The sequence below is a fragment of the Scyliorhinus canicula genome, chromosome 3 (genome assembly GCF_902713615.1).
Source record: "Scyliorhinus canicula chromosome 3, sScyCan1.1, whole genome shotgun sequence".
NCBI classification, from domain to species: Eukaryota; Metazoa; Chordata; class Chondrichthyes; order Carcharhiniformes; family Scyliorhinidae; genus Scyliorhinus; species Scyliorhinus canicula.
This window is the reverse complement of record NC_052148.1, coordinates 113,716,560-113,733,643: the sequence shown is the minus strand read 5'-3', so window position 1 is coordinate 113,733,643 and position 17,084 is coordinate 113,716,560. Positions and strand designations below refer to the sequence as shown.

Genomic DNA, 17,084 nt, shown 5'->3' with positions numbered 1-17,084 from the left:
TGATGCATGTCATTAGATAGATTCATAAGATTAGATGTTGCCATTAAGACTATGGGGTGAATTTCAGCAACTTAATTCCCTGCTGAAATGGGTCATTTCCAGGTTGGGAACCTGTCAGATTAATTTGAGGGTTTTGCAGAGCCATGGAATTACCATCCGCCTCCTTGTTCCCCAAGTCCCCATGGAGTGTAACGCGCCTAACCAAGCAAACAAGGATGTTCTGCGGAATTCTCCGTCGCCCGGATCCTCCGCTTCACCGGCAGCGCACCACAGCCGCGTGTTTCCACACGGCGTGGATGGCCACAATGGGAAACCCTATTATTGCTCCATCAGCAAAGTGATGGAAAATGTAATTGACAGTGCTATCAAGCACCACTTACTCAGAAATAACCTGCTCACTGAGGCTCAGTTTGGGTTCCACCAGGGTAACTCAGCTCCTGACTTGATTACAGCCTTGGTTCAAACATGAACAAAGTGCTGAACTCCAGAGGTGAGGTGAGAGTGAATGCCCTTGACATCAAGGCAGCATTTGACCAAGTATGGCATCTAAGAGCCGATGGGAAACAGGGGGGAACTTTCAGCTGGTTGGAGCCATACCTGGCACAAAGGAACATGCTTGTGGCTGTTGGGGGTCAACCGTCTCAGTCCCAGGACATCACTGCAGGGGTTTTTCAGGGTAGTGTTGTCAGCCCAACCACCTTCAGCTGCTTCATCCATGTAAATTAGTAAAGTTGGCATGGTCCCAGGTGTCCATAGGCTGCTCGCCTCTTTGAGGGGGAGAGCTGACTGGTGGTGAATTAACCTGAGAGATCACCACACCTCAGATGAGGGCCGAGCTAAAAGAAGACAGGTCCTTCTTGCATAACGTCAACCGGTACAGGAATTGAACCCACACAGTTGGCCTCGCTCTGCATCCCAAACCAGCTGTCCAGCCAACAGAACTGAACTGGCCCAATGAACCGGCCCATCAATGACCTTCCCTCGGTCAAAAGGTCAGATGTGGGGAATTTCACTGATGGCGACACAATGTTTAGCACCATTCGTGACTCCTAAGATACTGAAACGGTCAATGCCCAAATGCAGCAAGACTTCAACAACATTTATTTGGGCTGCTAAGTGGTAAGTAACATTCATGCAACACAAGTGTCAGGCAATGACCATCTCTAAGAGAGAATTCAATCATCTCCCCATGACATTCAATAGTATTATTGCTGAATTCCCCACAATCAACATCCTGGAGCTTATCACTGACCAGAAACTGAACTGGAACAGCCACATCAATAATGTGGCTACAAGAGCAGGTCAGGGGCTAGAAATTGTGTGGAGAGCAATTCATCGGACTCCCCAAGACCTGTCTACCATCTATAAGGTACAAGTCAAGTGTGCGATGGAATGCTCTCCACTTGCCTAGATGCCAAGGATCTGAGGGGGTTTCAAGCATTGTAATGTGGTTTGGCTTTCTATGAAGTAACAACTACTTCATACACCTCTGTTTGAGGCAGCAGGTGTAAGGGACAGGTAAGTGAAAAAGCAATGATTTTGTCACTGTTTCTGCCTGAACAGCTCTTTAGCTTTCCAAAGCAGGGATGACTGATGGGGAGGAGGGTTGTTGTCTGATATGGACGTGTCTATGATGGGGGATCTCTGATATGGGGGTGATCTGATGGGGGGTCTCTGATAGGGGGTCTTTCATGGAAGTCTAGTGGGGGTTGGAGGAGGGGTTATGTCACTCTTATCCGTGCGTGCTGTGGGGGGTGACCCAGCAATTCCCATGGTGAGGACAGGGTGGGATGCCGCTACTTGTCAGTGGGGTAGCAGGGTCAAGATTTGTGTTGTAGGTGGGGGAACCGCTAGAACACGGATTCAGCAGGATTCAGAACAAAATCCCTCAAGCCCATGCATAGATTAGCATGGCAAGGGAGAGTGAACCGCTCCTGGGAGAACATACTCCAAAACGGATCATTCCGTCCTTGGCGGTCTGAGTATTTCCTCATTTGGCTCAGCGATTATAAAATAGGACACCTTCCAACTCATTTCTTTGTGGGAGACTTGCTATTTAATGTCTGCATAAGACAATTTAGTGGGGTGTGGGGGTGTACAGCATCAAAAACAAAATATTTGTTGTGGAGCTAGTGGTTACTGAAACATGAAAAAACATTGCTGAACTTGATGATCATCAAATCACTGCATGACCCTCTTCCCTCACTGACCAAAGGAAAGTTTGCGCAGTTTGGATGGAGGAGCTGCACCGCACGCATATTTGTAATAAAGCAATTGCAATGTTTGCTTTCTCATATATTAGAAATGTCCATAACTCCAATTGAAGTGGCAGCACTGAAACTTCCAAAAAGGTTGTTGCAGCAATGTTAGAAGTTGCAATGGTTTGCCACCATCCCATCTCATTTGAAAAGTACTTTTTGGCATTAAATCTGCCACAGCAATGCAAATAGCAGTCAACTGAATATTGAGTACAGCTGCTAAAGAAAACCAGCAGCACTGTTACTAAGTTGCACTTGAATGAGCACTTTTGAACTTGCACTGTGTTACTTTGATGAATTCTGATGTGTTTCTCGGTCTATTTCCTACAGTAATCTGCCTGGTGGGATTAGGTTTGGTGGTGTTTTTCTTCAGTTTGCTGCTGTCAATATTCCGCTCCAAGTATCATGGGTATCCCTACAGGTAGGCACAGTTATATCTTCTCATCTTAATCTACTTACTTTGAGGTAGCTACAGATAATGATGAATGAGTACAACACATATTATTAACACTTGTGAAAGAAAATGTAATTCCTGAACTCTATCTGAGGAATTCTATTCAACAAAACAACAGAATTCCAAATAGAAGATGGCACCCGGAAATTATGACTAAGCCTTTGTATCATGCGGGATTCACTCGGTTTAAAATGTTTCTGAATGAACATCATCTGAACTCCACTGTTGCAAAACAAAATATTTTGGGGGTTAAGTGAAGACCCAGGTTTTTGCCGTCTGGAGATGAATTCGAGGTAGGTATTAGAGAGCTGATTTTGCTTTTTTTTTGGTATTTGGATGAGAATTTTAACTTTGAAAAATTGGCCAGTTTGGGTCAGATGTGGGGGAAGGGGAATGTCTTAGTAATCTGTTTCCAGACCCAAACTGCTTGCAATCCGCCCATTTCCAACTTTAACTGAGGGCAGATAGTGGATGGGCAACGAACTAGATTCAGTGAGTCACGTTTTAACATGACAATGAGGTTATTATATTTCTCAAGTTTAACAGCTGTAGGCCAGGTTTCCTGCGTGTCGGATCTCCTGCGACAAATCCTCTGACCTTCCTCCCCTCAGACCCATCATCTCCCACCTGGAATTAGTTAAGTCCATCCCACTCCTCCAATGACTAACTCACCGTCCTACTGGAGGCCCAACCTGTCAGCCAGGCTGACCCTCCAGGTAGGGAATTGGGTCACTGTCTGTGCGGAGTCTGCACGTTCTCCCCATGTCTGCGTGGTTTTCTTCCGGGTGCTCAGGTTTCCTCCCACAGTCCAAACAAGTGCAGGTTAGGTGGATTGGCCATGATAAATTGCCCTTAGTGTCCAAAAAGGTTAGGAGGGGTTATTGGATTGCGGGGATAGGGTGGAAGTGATGGCTTAAGTGGGTTGGTGCAGACTCGATGGGCCGAATGGCCTCCTTCTGCACTGTATGTTCTATGTTTAACCATTGATATCAGATTAAGTGCCACACTGTGTGTGCGAGATCTGATTGGTCAGTTCCCTCCCAAAGTTTCTGACTGATTCACTCCCCACAAGTCAAATCTTGAAGTACTGCCCAAAGGATCATCCAAAAACCTGAGCATAGAGGGAAACCAGGCTGAGGGATTGTAATTAAGTAAGAAAAGTTTTCCATTAATTTAAGTTAATGGACTGAATATCAAAAGGTTATTTTTCAGGATGGCAACCGGTGGCTAGTGGTGTGCCTCAGGGGTCGTTGCTGGGTCCACAACTTTTCACAATATACATTAATGATCTGGAAGAAGGAACTGAGGGCACTGTTGCTAAGTTTGCAAATGATACAAAGAGGGACAGGTAGTATTGAGGAAGCAGGGGGGCTGCAGAAGGATTTGGACAGGCTACGAGAGTGGGCAAAGAAGTAGCAGATGGAATACAATGTGGAACAGTGTGAGGTTATGTACTTTGGAAGGAGAAATGGAGGAATAGACTGTTTTCTAAATGGGAAAATGCTCAGGAAATCAGATGCACAAAGGGACTTGGGAGTCATTGTTCACGATTCTCTTATGGTTAACGTGCAGGTTCCATTGGTAATTAGGAAGGCAAATGCAATGTTAGCATTCGTGTTGGGAGAGCTAGAATACCATAGCAGGGATGTACTTCTGAGGCTGTAAAAGGCTCATTTGGAGTATTGTGAGCAGTTTTGGGCCCCTTATCTAAGGAAGGATGTGCTGGCCTTGGAAAGGGTCCAGAGGAGGTTCGCAAGAATGATCCCTGGAATGAAGAACTTGTCATATGAGGAACGGTTGAGGACTCTGGGTCTGTACTCGTTGGAGTTTAGAAGGATGAGGGAGGATCTTATTGAAACTTACAGGATATTGCGAGGCCTGGATTGAGTGTATGTGGAGAGGCTGTTTCCACTTGTAGGAAAAACTATAACCTGAGGATACAATCTCAGACTAAAGGGCTGATCTTTTAAAACAGAGAAGAGGAGGAATTTTGTCAGCCAGAGGGTGGTGAATCTGTGGAATTCTTTGCCGCAGAAGGCTGTGGAGGCCAAATCACGGAGTGTCTTTAAGACAGAGATCGATAGGTTCTTGATTAACAAGGGGATCAGGGGTTATGGGGAGAAGGCAGGAGAATGGGGAAGAGAAAATATCAGCCATGATTGAATAGCGGCGCCGACTTGATGGGCCGAGTGGTCTAATTCTGCTCTTATGTCTTATGGGATCGAAGGGCCCAGCTTCTTTCCCTTTGGACAGGATGGTGCTCTGGCACTGATGGTGTCATCTGGGCACCCTGGCATCACCAACCTGGCACTCTGGCAGTGCCACATGGGTGCCAGCCTGCTGGTGTCCAGTCCAGCTGGCATGTAAACTGCCAGGTGGGCACTGCCAAGGTGCCAAGCTTGCATTTTTGCATGCGTGCGATCAGGCCAGGGGTGCCCTGTGTGGGTGGAAGGACAGGGACCCTCCCATTGTGCGTTCGGGCTGGGGAAGATTGGAGGTTACTTTAGGGGCCTCGGAGATTGGGACACCATTTAAAAATGGATCTCTTATTACACTGGGATGTTCCGGCGAGCAGAACTCCCCAGTGTACAAAATGAGGCTATGTGTGGCCTCAGCTGTGCATTTGCCTGCTAAGGCCCTTATACAACGCGAGTCACATTGTATCGCTATGTTTTCTCGGTGCTGCAAGCGCAGGGAAACACATGACTTAACGTACTCGATATGGGACTTTGTTCCCAATTAATTGAGTCGCGCCCATAATATTCTAAATAGACTACTTTGCCATTTTTATGACTGCCCATCAGAATTCTATCTTTTATCCTGCAGCATCCATTGTTGTGATCTTGTAGAGGCTGATAACTTTAAAAAAGATATTTGAATTTTTAGCAATTAACCGCGAGGATCACACAAGATTTCAAGTTTTAATACTTTAACTCAAACAAACAACTCAAAACAGCATTGATGAAACAATATTTCTGCAGGTTATTTATACTCTAAAGTACAGAAAGGTTTCTTCCATTTAACTTTAAAAATGAAAAACTCGCCACCACTGTTATCCTTTACTCTGTCCCAGAAGTGGACACCAGGAACCACTCCAGAGCCATTCTCAGCTCCCAATGACTTGCTTCCTTTTTCCTTTTCTAGCTTGATAACTTCTAATCCCAAATTGATTTTCATGGTGAAGGTTACCCTGGAGATCAGTCCCTCTAGCCAAAGCAAGGCAAATCTTCCAGCTTCTTCAAGGTCGTGTTTTAGACCCAACCACCTTCAGCTGTTTCATCGATGGCATTCCCTCCATTATAAGCTCAGAAGTGGGAATGCTCACTGAGGCTTGGACTGCTGAGTAGCAAGCAACATTTGCATCACACATTTGCCAGGCAGTGACCATCACCAACATGAGAGTCTAATCATCTCCCCATTACATACAAAGGCATTACCAAGATCATTCAATCCCTGCCATCCGCATTCTGGTGGTCACAATTAACCGAAAACATAGTGAGACCAATCATGTAAATACTGTTGCTACAAATGTAGATCAGAAACTAAGTATTCTCTGGTGAGTGACTCACCTCCTGACTCCCTAAAGTCTTTGCACCAAGACACAACACAGGAGTGTCTGGAACATACTCCACTTTTCTAGCTGAGTGCAGCTCCAACAACACTCAAGAAACTCATCACCACCCAAGACAAAACAGCACACTTGATCGGCAACCCCTCCACCGCCTTGAACATTACTCCATCCACTAGAGTGTCAGTAGTGCATACCATCAACAAGATGCACTGGGGCAACATGTCAAGCAGCTGCTTCTGAACTTGTGACCTCTATCAACTAAAAGAACAAGGGCAGCAGGCGCAAGGGAACACCACCACTTGCGAGTTCTGCTGCAAGTCACAAACCATCGTGACTTGGGAATGTTTCACTGTTCCATCATCATCACTGGGCCAATATCCTGAAACTCCCTATCTAGCCTTCTTCTCAAGGGAAACTAGATAATGCCCACATCCAGTGAATAAATAAATATGCATGTTCTCCCCGTGTATGTGTGGGTTTCCTCCGGGTGGTCCGGTTTCCTACCACAGTCCAAAGATGTGCAGGTTAGGTGCATTGTCCATGATAAATTGCCCTTAGTGTCCAAAAAACGATTAAGTGGGGTAACTGGGTTACGGAGATAGGGTGGAGACGTGGGCTTAAGTGGGGTGTTCTTTCCAAGGGCTGGTACAGACTCAATGGGCTGAATGGCCTCCTTTTGCACTGTAAATTCGATGATATCAAAACTCTGCAAGCTATATGGCATTTAAAACTCAGGATAAGATATGTCAGCTGTGTAGTATTCATTTGTTACTTTCACTGAACCACAGTAAAGGAATATTAAGTTGGAACATTCAAATTGGGAGATATATATACATATATATTGTTGGATTGAATCACTATAAACCATTTTGCATTAACATCTGCACGGTGGCACAGTGGTTAGCACTGTTGCTTCACAGTTCCAGGCTCCCAGGTTCGATTCCCGGCTTGGGTCACTGCCTGAGTGGAGTCTGCACGTTCTCCCCGTGTCTGTGTGAGTTTCATGCTAAATTGTCCTAAATGTCCAAAAAGGTTAGGTGGGGTTGCTGGGTTACAAGTGTGGGCTTATGTGGGGTGCTATTTCCAAGGGCCCGTGCAGACACGATGGATTGAATGGCATCCTTCTGCACTGTAAATTCTATGATTCCATGATTTGAACAAATAATTAATTTTACAGTTAAGCTGAGGATAATAATATCAGAACAAAAGTATAACACGGTGAAAAGGAACTCCACACATACTGAGATATTCCTATTTATATCAAGCATTCTATCACTGAAAAAGTACAACTGCGGGATATATATTTTCCAATCAATGTTAAATAGGTTGCAACAATTACAAGCAACTATATTATAGATTCAGGCCAGCTGTAAATGACAATTTGATACCATTGCCTTAATCGCCCGTCCCACTGGATAACATCTGTTGAGAGAGAAGGTGTCTGTTACAACAATGGAAAAGAACCTTGGAGTCATACATGAAAATATTGGACTTTAATGGACCTAAAGTCTATGGGCGCGATTCTCCGACCTCACGCCGGCTCGGAGAATAGCGGGCCACGCCGGTTTTCCACGCAACGCCGGTCCGACGTGCTCCCGCTATTCTCCCAAACGAGAAAAATTTTTACATCAGTTTTCCCGCGGATAATTTCGTCAAACGCCCCAATGCGGCCAAACAGTCCCCCCGTTATTCTCCGGCCCGGATGGGCCGAAGTCCCGACGTCTTAATGCCAGGTTATGACGCCGGCTATCACACCTGCTTTTTAAAGTTGTCAGCCAGTCGTGCTGGCTGACGAGAGGAGTGAGGAGGTGAGCGGACCGCCGGAGTCTGGGTAGACCGGGGAAGGCATCCCCGAGAAGGCAGCGAATGGTTGGGGGAGGGGGGGGGGGGAGAAGGGGGGTAGAGGGAGGGGGGGGGGGGGGAGGGGGGAGAGGGGGAGGGAGAGAGGGAGGGTGAGGAGGGGAGAGTGGGAGGGAGAGAGTGAGGGAGAGAGGGAGGGTGAGGAGGGGGGAGGGGAGAGGGAGAGGAAGAGAGGAGGGGAGAGGGAGGGTGAGGAGGGGAGGAGGGGGAGGGATAGAGAGGGAGGGTGAGGAGGGGAGGGGGAGGGAGAGAGGGAGGGGGAGGGAGAGAGGGAGGGAGGGAGAGGAGTGGGGAGAGGGGGAGGGGGAGAGGGAGGGTGAGGAGGGGTGAGGGAGGGAGAGGAGGGGGGAGTGGGGAGAGGGGGAGAGTGAGGGAGGGGGAGGGAGAGGGAGGGTGAGGAGGGGGGAGGGGAGGGAGAGAGGTAGGGAGAGGGAGAGGGAGGGTGAGGAGGGTGGAGGGGGAGGGAGAGAGGGAGGGTGAGGAGGGGGGAGGGGGAGGGAGAGAGGGAGGGTGAGGAGGGGAGGGTGAGGAGAGGGGAGGGGGAGGGAGAGAGGGAGGGAGGGAGAGGGAGAGAGGCAGGGTGAGGAGGGGGGAAGGGTGAGGGAGAGAGGGAGGGAAAGGAGGGGGAGGGGGGAGAGTGAGGGTGAGGAGGGGGGAGGGAGAGGGAGGGTGAGGAGGGGGAGAGAGAGGGAGGGAGAGTGGGAGGGGGAGGAGGGGGAGGGAGAGAGGGAGGGTGAGGAGGGGTGGGGAAGGGAGTGAGGGAGGGAGAGGGAGGGAGAGAGGGAGGGAGAGAGGGAAGGTGAGGATGAGGGAGGGGAGGGAGGGTGAGGAGTGGGTAGGGGGCGGGAGAGAGGGAGGGAGAGGAGGGGGAGGGAGAGGGAGGGGGTAGGAGGAGGGAGAGAGGGAGGGAGAGGAGGGTGGGAGGGTGTGGTTAATTATAAACACTAATAATCCATACTGTATTGTACAACATGTGTTGAGCCTTTACCTTGTACTAGATCATGTGTAGTTGCCCGGCTCTACCCATAGGGGGAGATGAGGAACTTGTACTGGGCTCCACCCATGGCTCCGCCCATGGTTCCTTCCCCTAACCAGAAGTATAAAGGTTGCTGTTGTGAGCCTGCCTGCCAGTTCATCTAGAGTTCATCTCGTGACAGGCAGGCTCTGTTGTAAGACGATTAAAACCACTGTTCACTTCTAACCACATGTCGCGTGAATTGATCGTCTCATCAGAGGGAGAGGGAGAGAGGGAGGGTGAGGAGGGGGGAGGGAGAGAGGGAGGGAGGGAGTGACTGGTCCAACCCCGGTTACAAAATGTCAGCCGCCCTGCCATGGCATGACGGTCACAAGGACACGGCCGCTGGTTGCTCTGTGGCTTACGGCTACAGGCCACTGACGCACCGGTGAGGATGACATAGTTAACTGCCCGTTGGATGCAGAAAGTGACCAGGGGTTAGGCTGGCCACGTATCAGCAGCTCGACCAGGCCACCGGGACACACAGGTATCCCGTGGCATGCGGATGCCGAGGTGTCCAATAACCTCCATCTAACATGTTGTTTCTCTGCCCCCCACCACACTTCTGTAGGTTAGCAGAATGTATGCGAACAGAACGGCTATGTTCAGCGCAGTGGTTGGGGCCGCTGCACTGCAGTTGGAGATGGAGCAGCGTCCACAGCCACAACCCGCAGTGGATGCAGGGCCAGCTGCAGCAGCAGAGGGAATGGCCGAGGAGTTGCCAGTCGTTAAGCAGCATGGGGGGGGGGGGGGGGGGGGTGGAGGAGGAGGACGGACCAGAGGCGACGAACAAGGCCGAGGGTGTACCGTGCCCAGGTATCTTTCCTAACAATGACGGACATCACCTGCAGGAGGAGACTCCGGTTGAGTAGAGAGACGGTGACACGTATCTGTCACCTCGTGGCGCACCTCGCGCCACGTGGAACGGGAGGAGGACACGCGATCCCGGTTGCCGTCAAGGTGACGGTCGCTCTTAACTTCTATGCGACCGGCTCCTTCCAGTCTCCGAGAGGGGACCTCTCCGGGATCTCCCTGGATGCTGGGCCTGGTCTGCCCTCCGACAGTCCGGGCCCTCGGCTGCTCCGACCTCCACCTGCTGTACCTGCTCAGCTGTGTTGTGCGAACCAGACCGTGACTCGGGAGCCTCATCACTGAAGTGCCCAACCGAGGTGAGTGTCTCTGGGATGGTGGATGGTGTGGGAGATAGCAGTGCCGCAAGCTCGAGGTCCTCGTCCGTTCAAATGTCGTCGGGGTCATCGGCCCACTGATGAGTGGCCGCAGGGCATTCGCGGCCCATTTCTCCCTCTCCCTCTGTCACCGTCCTCTGCGCCTCCTGCTCCACAAAATCTGTTTGGGAGGATGGCACCCCTGACTGTGCTCCCGGCACCCTCTGGCGTGCACCCTGGGTGCGGTGGTGGTGGTGGTGGTGGCAGGTGCTCGTCTTTGCCCGGACGCAGACGGCCCTGGTTGTTCGGCAGCGCATCCTTGGGAAGAGAATGAAACGGGGTTATTTAGAAACGCTCGTACGGTAATTGAACGGTCCAGTGGGCAGAGTGTGAAGGGACAGGGGATGTCGGGGGGGGGGGGGGGGGGGGGGGGGTCCAGTGGGCAGAGTGTGAAGGGACAGAGAATGGGGGGAGTGTCCAGTGGACAGAGTGTGAAGGGACAGAGGATGGGGGTGGGGGTGTGGGGGTGTCCAGTGGACAGAGTGTGAAGGGACAGAGGATGGGGTGGGGGGGTTGTCGTGCAGGGTTGTCTCACTTGGTTCAGCCCCTCCAACCTCGCATTGCGCGACCTCCCGGGTGGCAGATCCCCCAGCAAGGTCTAGTGCCCTCTGCTCAAACGTGGTTAGAGGGTGGAAAATGGGCGAACCCCCTCCGGTCCTGTTGCGCTCCCGGGTATTGTGAGCGGTCTTGTCCTGTTGGGGTTGGCATAGATAGATCATCAATTCGGCAGGTATCATCAGGGCGTTCACATATTGGAGAAGGTTGGGGGGTCAAGTTGTAACTAAACCATTGCATCTCTCCAGGGGGTCGCAGCGCTCATGTGGGTCTGTGACTACTTGGTAAACCACCCTCCACTCACTCTGCCCCCCTCCCCCTATTGCCAGGGGGGGGGCGAGGTGGGTGATTGAGTACATTGGGGGGGGGGGGGGGGGAGGATTGTTGTGACCCGGTTGCACCCTCTTAGCACTTACCCTGGCAGCCCTGATGAGGTCGTGGAGCTTCTTCCTGCATTGCTCCCCAGACCGAGGGATCTGCCCCACTGCACTCACTGCAGTGCCCACCTCACGTCAGGCCCGTCGCACTACGTTGGCAGGGTGGCGGTGCCCTCTTCTAGGGCAGATGATGCTCCTCCTCCGCTCCACCTCATCCAGGAGTGCTTCGATATCTGTCTCTCCAAACCTCGGGGCGGCCCTCCGTGGCTCCGACATCTTTCTCCTCCCGTTGCTGTGCTCGCTCGCGCCTTTTGACGATGCAGAGCGGCGTCACGTGGGCGTCGTCGGGTCGTCATTCGGGCGTCGCAGGGTTATGGCGTCATTTTTTACGTGAGGTCCGCGGCCCCGGTCCTAGCCCATTTCAGGGGCGTGAATAGCTCGTGAGCAGGGCGTATCGGGCCGTCGTGAAAGTCGGCCGATTTCACGACGGCCTTCGCGATTTTCCGCAGGAGCGGAGAATTCCGCCCTATATATTTTTTTTAATGAGCATGAGAAACCAAAGATGGCTGATGAATGCACCAATAGTCCCTGACAGGAATAGTGAAAGGGCATCTCTACAGAACAATGGGACACTTTTCCTGTGGGTCTAGACCATTGAATGACCATGTGAAAACACATTCTAAGAATTATTGCCATTCCTGGAAGACAAAAGGGCATCATGACTATCTCATCTCAAGTTGCCCAGCTATAATGGCCTAGACAGATGAGCACATGTCAGCCTCTTGGAATACTCATCTAGGTATTAAAGCTAGGTACTCGCCTGCCAAACAGGTATTAGGGGATTCTTCTGGAATTCCCACTCTCGCTTTGTTGCTTGGTCTCAGTGTGTGTGCCAAGAAACAGCAGCTAGAAGTCACTACACACTGAATGCAATACAGTGACTGGAAAAAGGAACACCTGGACCACAGAATCAACTATTTGTCAGCAAAAGCTAACTTAACTGGAAAGAATTGAATCAGCCACAACTCATCATTGTCTACTCCTCGAACCTCAAGGATTTCCGATCTTCCGGTTTCTGGACGGTTAGAGATTATTTCAAATCCTCCCAAACTAAATGGAAACTTCAGAGCTGCCAATGGGACCTTTCCCCCTTTGCTTCAAAACTTTTGCTTCTACCAAATACAAGTCACCACTTGCATCAATGTCAAGACAAACAATCCTCCACGAAAGCTGATGTTCAAAGTCTTCATCATCAGCACCATCCTGGATTCTTTCTCATCTACCTTGGGCTCACAACTGAACTGGCCACGGGAGTACGACTCCTAAATCACTAAATCACTCGCAAAATCACAATCCTTCATTTGTTCTTGTCCAAACGTTTTGCTGTATAATCTGAACTGTAGGGCTCGGTGCCCTGAGTGCTGATTATCAGGCAGTAGAGCTGCCTGGTGATGAACCAGCACATTCAAATTAGCTGAACCTGCTATAAAACAGCAAGGTTCTGTGGCAGTTAGATCAGGTGCATGCGTGTCATCCGACATATGCTGAGGTGAAGATAGGGGGAGGATGGAAAATTATCCCATTGCTTTTTATAATGTTGTTTGTGAAAGGATACAGGATATGTGAATAGCATTTTTTCTATTTAATTACTACTGTTAGGGCTTAGCAATTGCATTCCCTAATCCATCATGGCCACACAATAATATGCATGAGTAACACAACTATTAAAACGCTGCTATCTAGACATTCAACCTGCTATATGTCAAAACAACTGCTTATTTAAATGCGAGCACTTTAAAAGGTCATCCTACAAAAACACCACAGGTTGTCTCTCTTCTGCATTCCTTTTAGTTAATGATATTCATCATTGGTATCATTTTTGTAACCCTGATGCCATTTACATTGCAGAACTGAAGTCTGCAACTTAAGTTGTTCCTTTTCTTCATCCCTTTGTTCCACATGTCAGTAGGTTAAGCATCCTAAGAATGATTAAGATGAAAACTGCTATTATTCCTTACAGACTAAAGCTCAAAAGTGCTTAATCTGAAGTAAATGCTTTAGCTGCCCTTTTTCACAAACTGCACAATATGTGGACTGGATTTGAAAGATCAGAATTTTATAATGGTGCTCAAAACAGCAACATCTGGAGAGGTTCAGGTGCGACCTGCCCCATTGTAACTTGCACAGTCTTCAAATAGTACAAAGGACCATAGGATGTGATTTAGACACGTTCTGCTGTGAGGAGGTTGAGGTCTTACTCTCAAAACATGTAGACATGTCCAGCTCAAGTATGATGATGAGTGTATCAGAGATTTCAGAATTTTTTAAAAATGCAATAACTTACAGCCCATCCCTCTTCAGTAGAATGGAAAGTTAGCTCCCATCTCCTATCTGAAGCTGCTGCGGACCCAGAGATGGAAATCATGCTGCACAGCATGAATAGAAATTCTCACATCAAGTTTGCGCAAGAACAGGAGCTCTTGCAGCAGACATCTATCTCCTAATGGGTCAAAATCCTGGAATTCCCTCCCCAACAGCACTGTGGATGTTCCTACAACACATGGACTATAGTGGTTAAAGGAGACAGGAGGCCATCACCTTCTCAAGGTAAATTAGGGATGGACAATAAATGCTGGCCTCACCAGCGGTGTACATATCCCATAAGATAACTTAAAAAGAAGCCACCCCAGAGAATAGTGGCAGTTGACAGCTTTGAGCTGGGGTTGGCAAGTGAGGTAGGTGGGAAATAGTGCTGATGCGAACTTGGAAAATGCAGAGGGGTGTCCCAGAATGATCCGAATAGAAAAGTGATCGATATTTTCCATCAGTAACCTGAGAGATAGAACATAGAACGGTACAGAACAGGCCATTCGGCCCTCGATGTTGTGCCGAACAATGATCACCCTACTCAAACCCACGTATCCACCCTATACCCGTAACCCAACAACCCCCCCTTAACCTTACTTTTTTTAGGACACTACGGGCAATTTATCATGGCCAATCCACCTAACCCGCACATCTTTGGACTGTGGGAGGAAACCGGAGCACCCGGAGGAAACCCACGCACACACGGGAGGACGTGCAGACTCCACGCAGACAGTGACCCAGCCGGGAATTGAACCTGGGACCCTGGAGCTGTGAAGCATTTATGCTAACCACCATGCTACCGTGCGTCTTTGTGATCTTTGAAAGGCAGGTAGTAGGACGCCAACTGTAATCAGGACATCATTAGGGAGTGGGGGTGAATATGGTGGATAGTTGGAGATGAGTGCCAATTTAAACTGTGAGAAAAGAGAAGAATAATACTTCCTTGAACTGCAGCTGCAGGCAGAGAATACTGTCAATATAAATTGTGGGGGGGGGGGGGGGGGGGGGGGTGCGGGGTGGTGGTGGAAGGCAGGTCAAAGAAAGCCAGCATGAACAGATGGAAAGATGAGGAATATAGATATGAACTAAGGGCTAGAAAGGATGCTAATAGAAATTGACGAACTGAGGAGTTAAGGAAAAGCGAGCCAGCATAAGCTGAGGGGAAGGGGAGAGAATGCCTGTGTAAATAGGGAGATGAGGAGATCCTGCGTATATAAAGGGAAGAGGGAGATGAGTACTTCCTTGGTACTGTAATAACATACAAATGATTTTAATGCAAAATAAATTTGGATTTTGAGAGTATCATTACACAGTCACAATTGTCTGTGATTTCACTTCAAGAATGGAGGGAAATTCACTGGGTGGAATCTTCCAATAAATTGTCAGTCTCATTCTCAGTGAGAAAATTGGCATGTTTCTCTCCTGTTGCACAGCCCAGCTTTCTCACCAGATTCTCTGGCACTCTGTTCACAGAGGATCTGGAGGTGTGGTTTCTGCCAACACTCTGGCAAAGCGGATCCTGAGAGAGCTGGCAATACCAGCTCCACAGTGACCAGGGAGTCACCTTAAAACTACATCCCATGTGTTGAAAAGAGACTCATTCCCCTCCCCCCCAAGCATAGGAGCATCCCCCCACAGCAATCGGGGTAACCCTCCCTCGCACAAGCAATGGAGCAACCCTCCCCCGACACAAGCACACAGGCAACCCCCCCACAGAAGCAATGGGGAAACCCACCACCACACACATAAGGGGAATGCGCTTAATAGGAAAACTGCCAGGTTGGCACTGCCACTTCCCCCAGGGGATATGCTTACATTTGTGCTCCTGGTGGTTCCTCTTGACTGCTTCACGTTTTGCCAAAGCAGTTGTAAACCTCACAGACGTGACGTCAGCGAGGGGGAATTCATGGATGTGGGCGTCGCTGGCTGGGTCATCATTTATTGCCCATTGCTGAGGGCATTTAAGAGTGGGTTTGGAGTCACATGTAGGCCAGAGTAAGTAAGGATGACAAGTGACAGATTTCCTTCCCTAAAGGACATGAGTGAATCAGATGGTTTTTTACGACAATCAACAATGGTTTAATGGTCATCATCAGACTTTTTTTTAATGCCAGATTTTTTATTGAATTTAAATTCCATCATCTGCCCTGGTGGGATTCAAACCCGGGTCCCCAGAGCATTACCCTGATTTTCTGGATTATTAGTCCAGTGACAATACAACTATGCCACTGCCTCCCCGCCTTCCCCTGGGGGGAACATGTGGCAGGGAAACCCTTTAAATATTTATACATTTATTTAAATGAAATTCCCATCCTTTTTGGGCAGGAACCTCATAAGCAGTGGGAAAAATCTCAGAGCGGGATCTCACCACCAATCTTCACATTCCCGTCGTCTTTTGGGATTTTCCGCCATTTTTGCCCGCAGTTAACACCGGCTAAAAATCCCACCACTGTCTTCTGCTGTTTAAATGATGGAATCTTGGGTAAACCTGCAAGTTAAGCCATAACAAGTGCATGTCTCATTGTACTTTCAGAGCAACAGAGCAACTACAAATCACAGTCCTGTACTCAGGCTAGTTAAAATTGTCGATCTCTTTATCTTGGTGTGTGCATCAATAATATCTCACAATTAATTCTTCTTTAAACGCTGTGTTCAATAGGCAGATAGATCTATGACCGAAAGAGAAAGGTATATTGTAATTTATAAATGTCCTTCTCTTCCAGCTTTTTGATAAAGTAACAAATGGAATCACACAGAAAGACCCGAGGATGCCCATGAAAACATCTACCATCTGAGGAGAAAGTACTTTAAAGTGGGGTTTGCTAGCCAGTGTTACAATATTTTAAGTGTTCATTGCCACACTTGTCATTGTGGAATTGTAAAAGTGACATTTAGATGTGAGTTTGTGGTCTGTGCTTTTGCCTTCACTTAGTCTTATATATAGATTGATTTATTAGTTTGAATTGTCGAAGATGGTGTACAAATGATCATAAATATAACAAATTGCAAGAACCTCTGTAAGACTTTGTCTAAATTCCTTGGCATAATACAACAACACATTTCACAAAAGCGTTTAATGTTCTTGTCAGGTTTCTGAAGAAGTGCTGAAACGTGTTTTATCAAGTGGAGCCTGGGGACAAGATTATGTGCGTGACACAGGAAATTAATTCAAGCTTAACTAAAAGTAGCTTCATTCACCCGCTGCATTTAACATTTCAGTGTAGCTCTAAACAATGATTTGTCAGGAAATGTTGGTATAAGTTGGCAAATTTTTATATTTTAAATAGTTTTCTTGGTGGTGGGTCATGCTTAGATTTTGTAGCATTCTATAACATATGCTGCAAGACTGTCAGTTGACAGCTTTCGCTCAGTTTCAACTCTTTAAATTATAGCCAGTGAGT

General features: G+C 48.5%; 1 protein-coding gene across 2 annotated transcripts in view; it reads left to right on the top strand.

Moving 5' to 3' along the window:
* Window positions 1-16,699, top strand: part of tusc3 (tumor suppressor candidate 3) — a 627,392-nt gene extending 610,693 nt beyond the window's left edge. For both annotated transcript variants that reach the window (XM_038791119.1, XM_038791118.1), the window contains exons 9-10: window positions 2,589-2,679; window positions 16,407-16,699. In XM_038791119.1, the coding sequence (XP_038647047.1) occupies window positions 2,589-2,679; window positions 16,407-16,422 (107 nt within the window). In that variant the 3' untranslated portion in view covers window positions 16,423-16,699. The remainder of the gene's footprint in view (window positions 1-2,588; window positions 2,680-16,406) is intronic.
* Window positions 16,700-17,084: the final 385 nt, after the last annotated feature.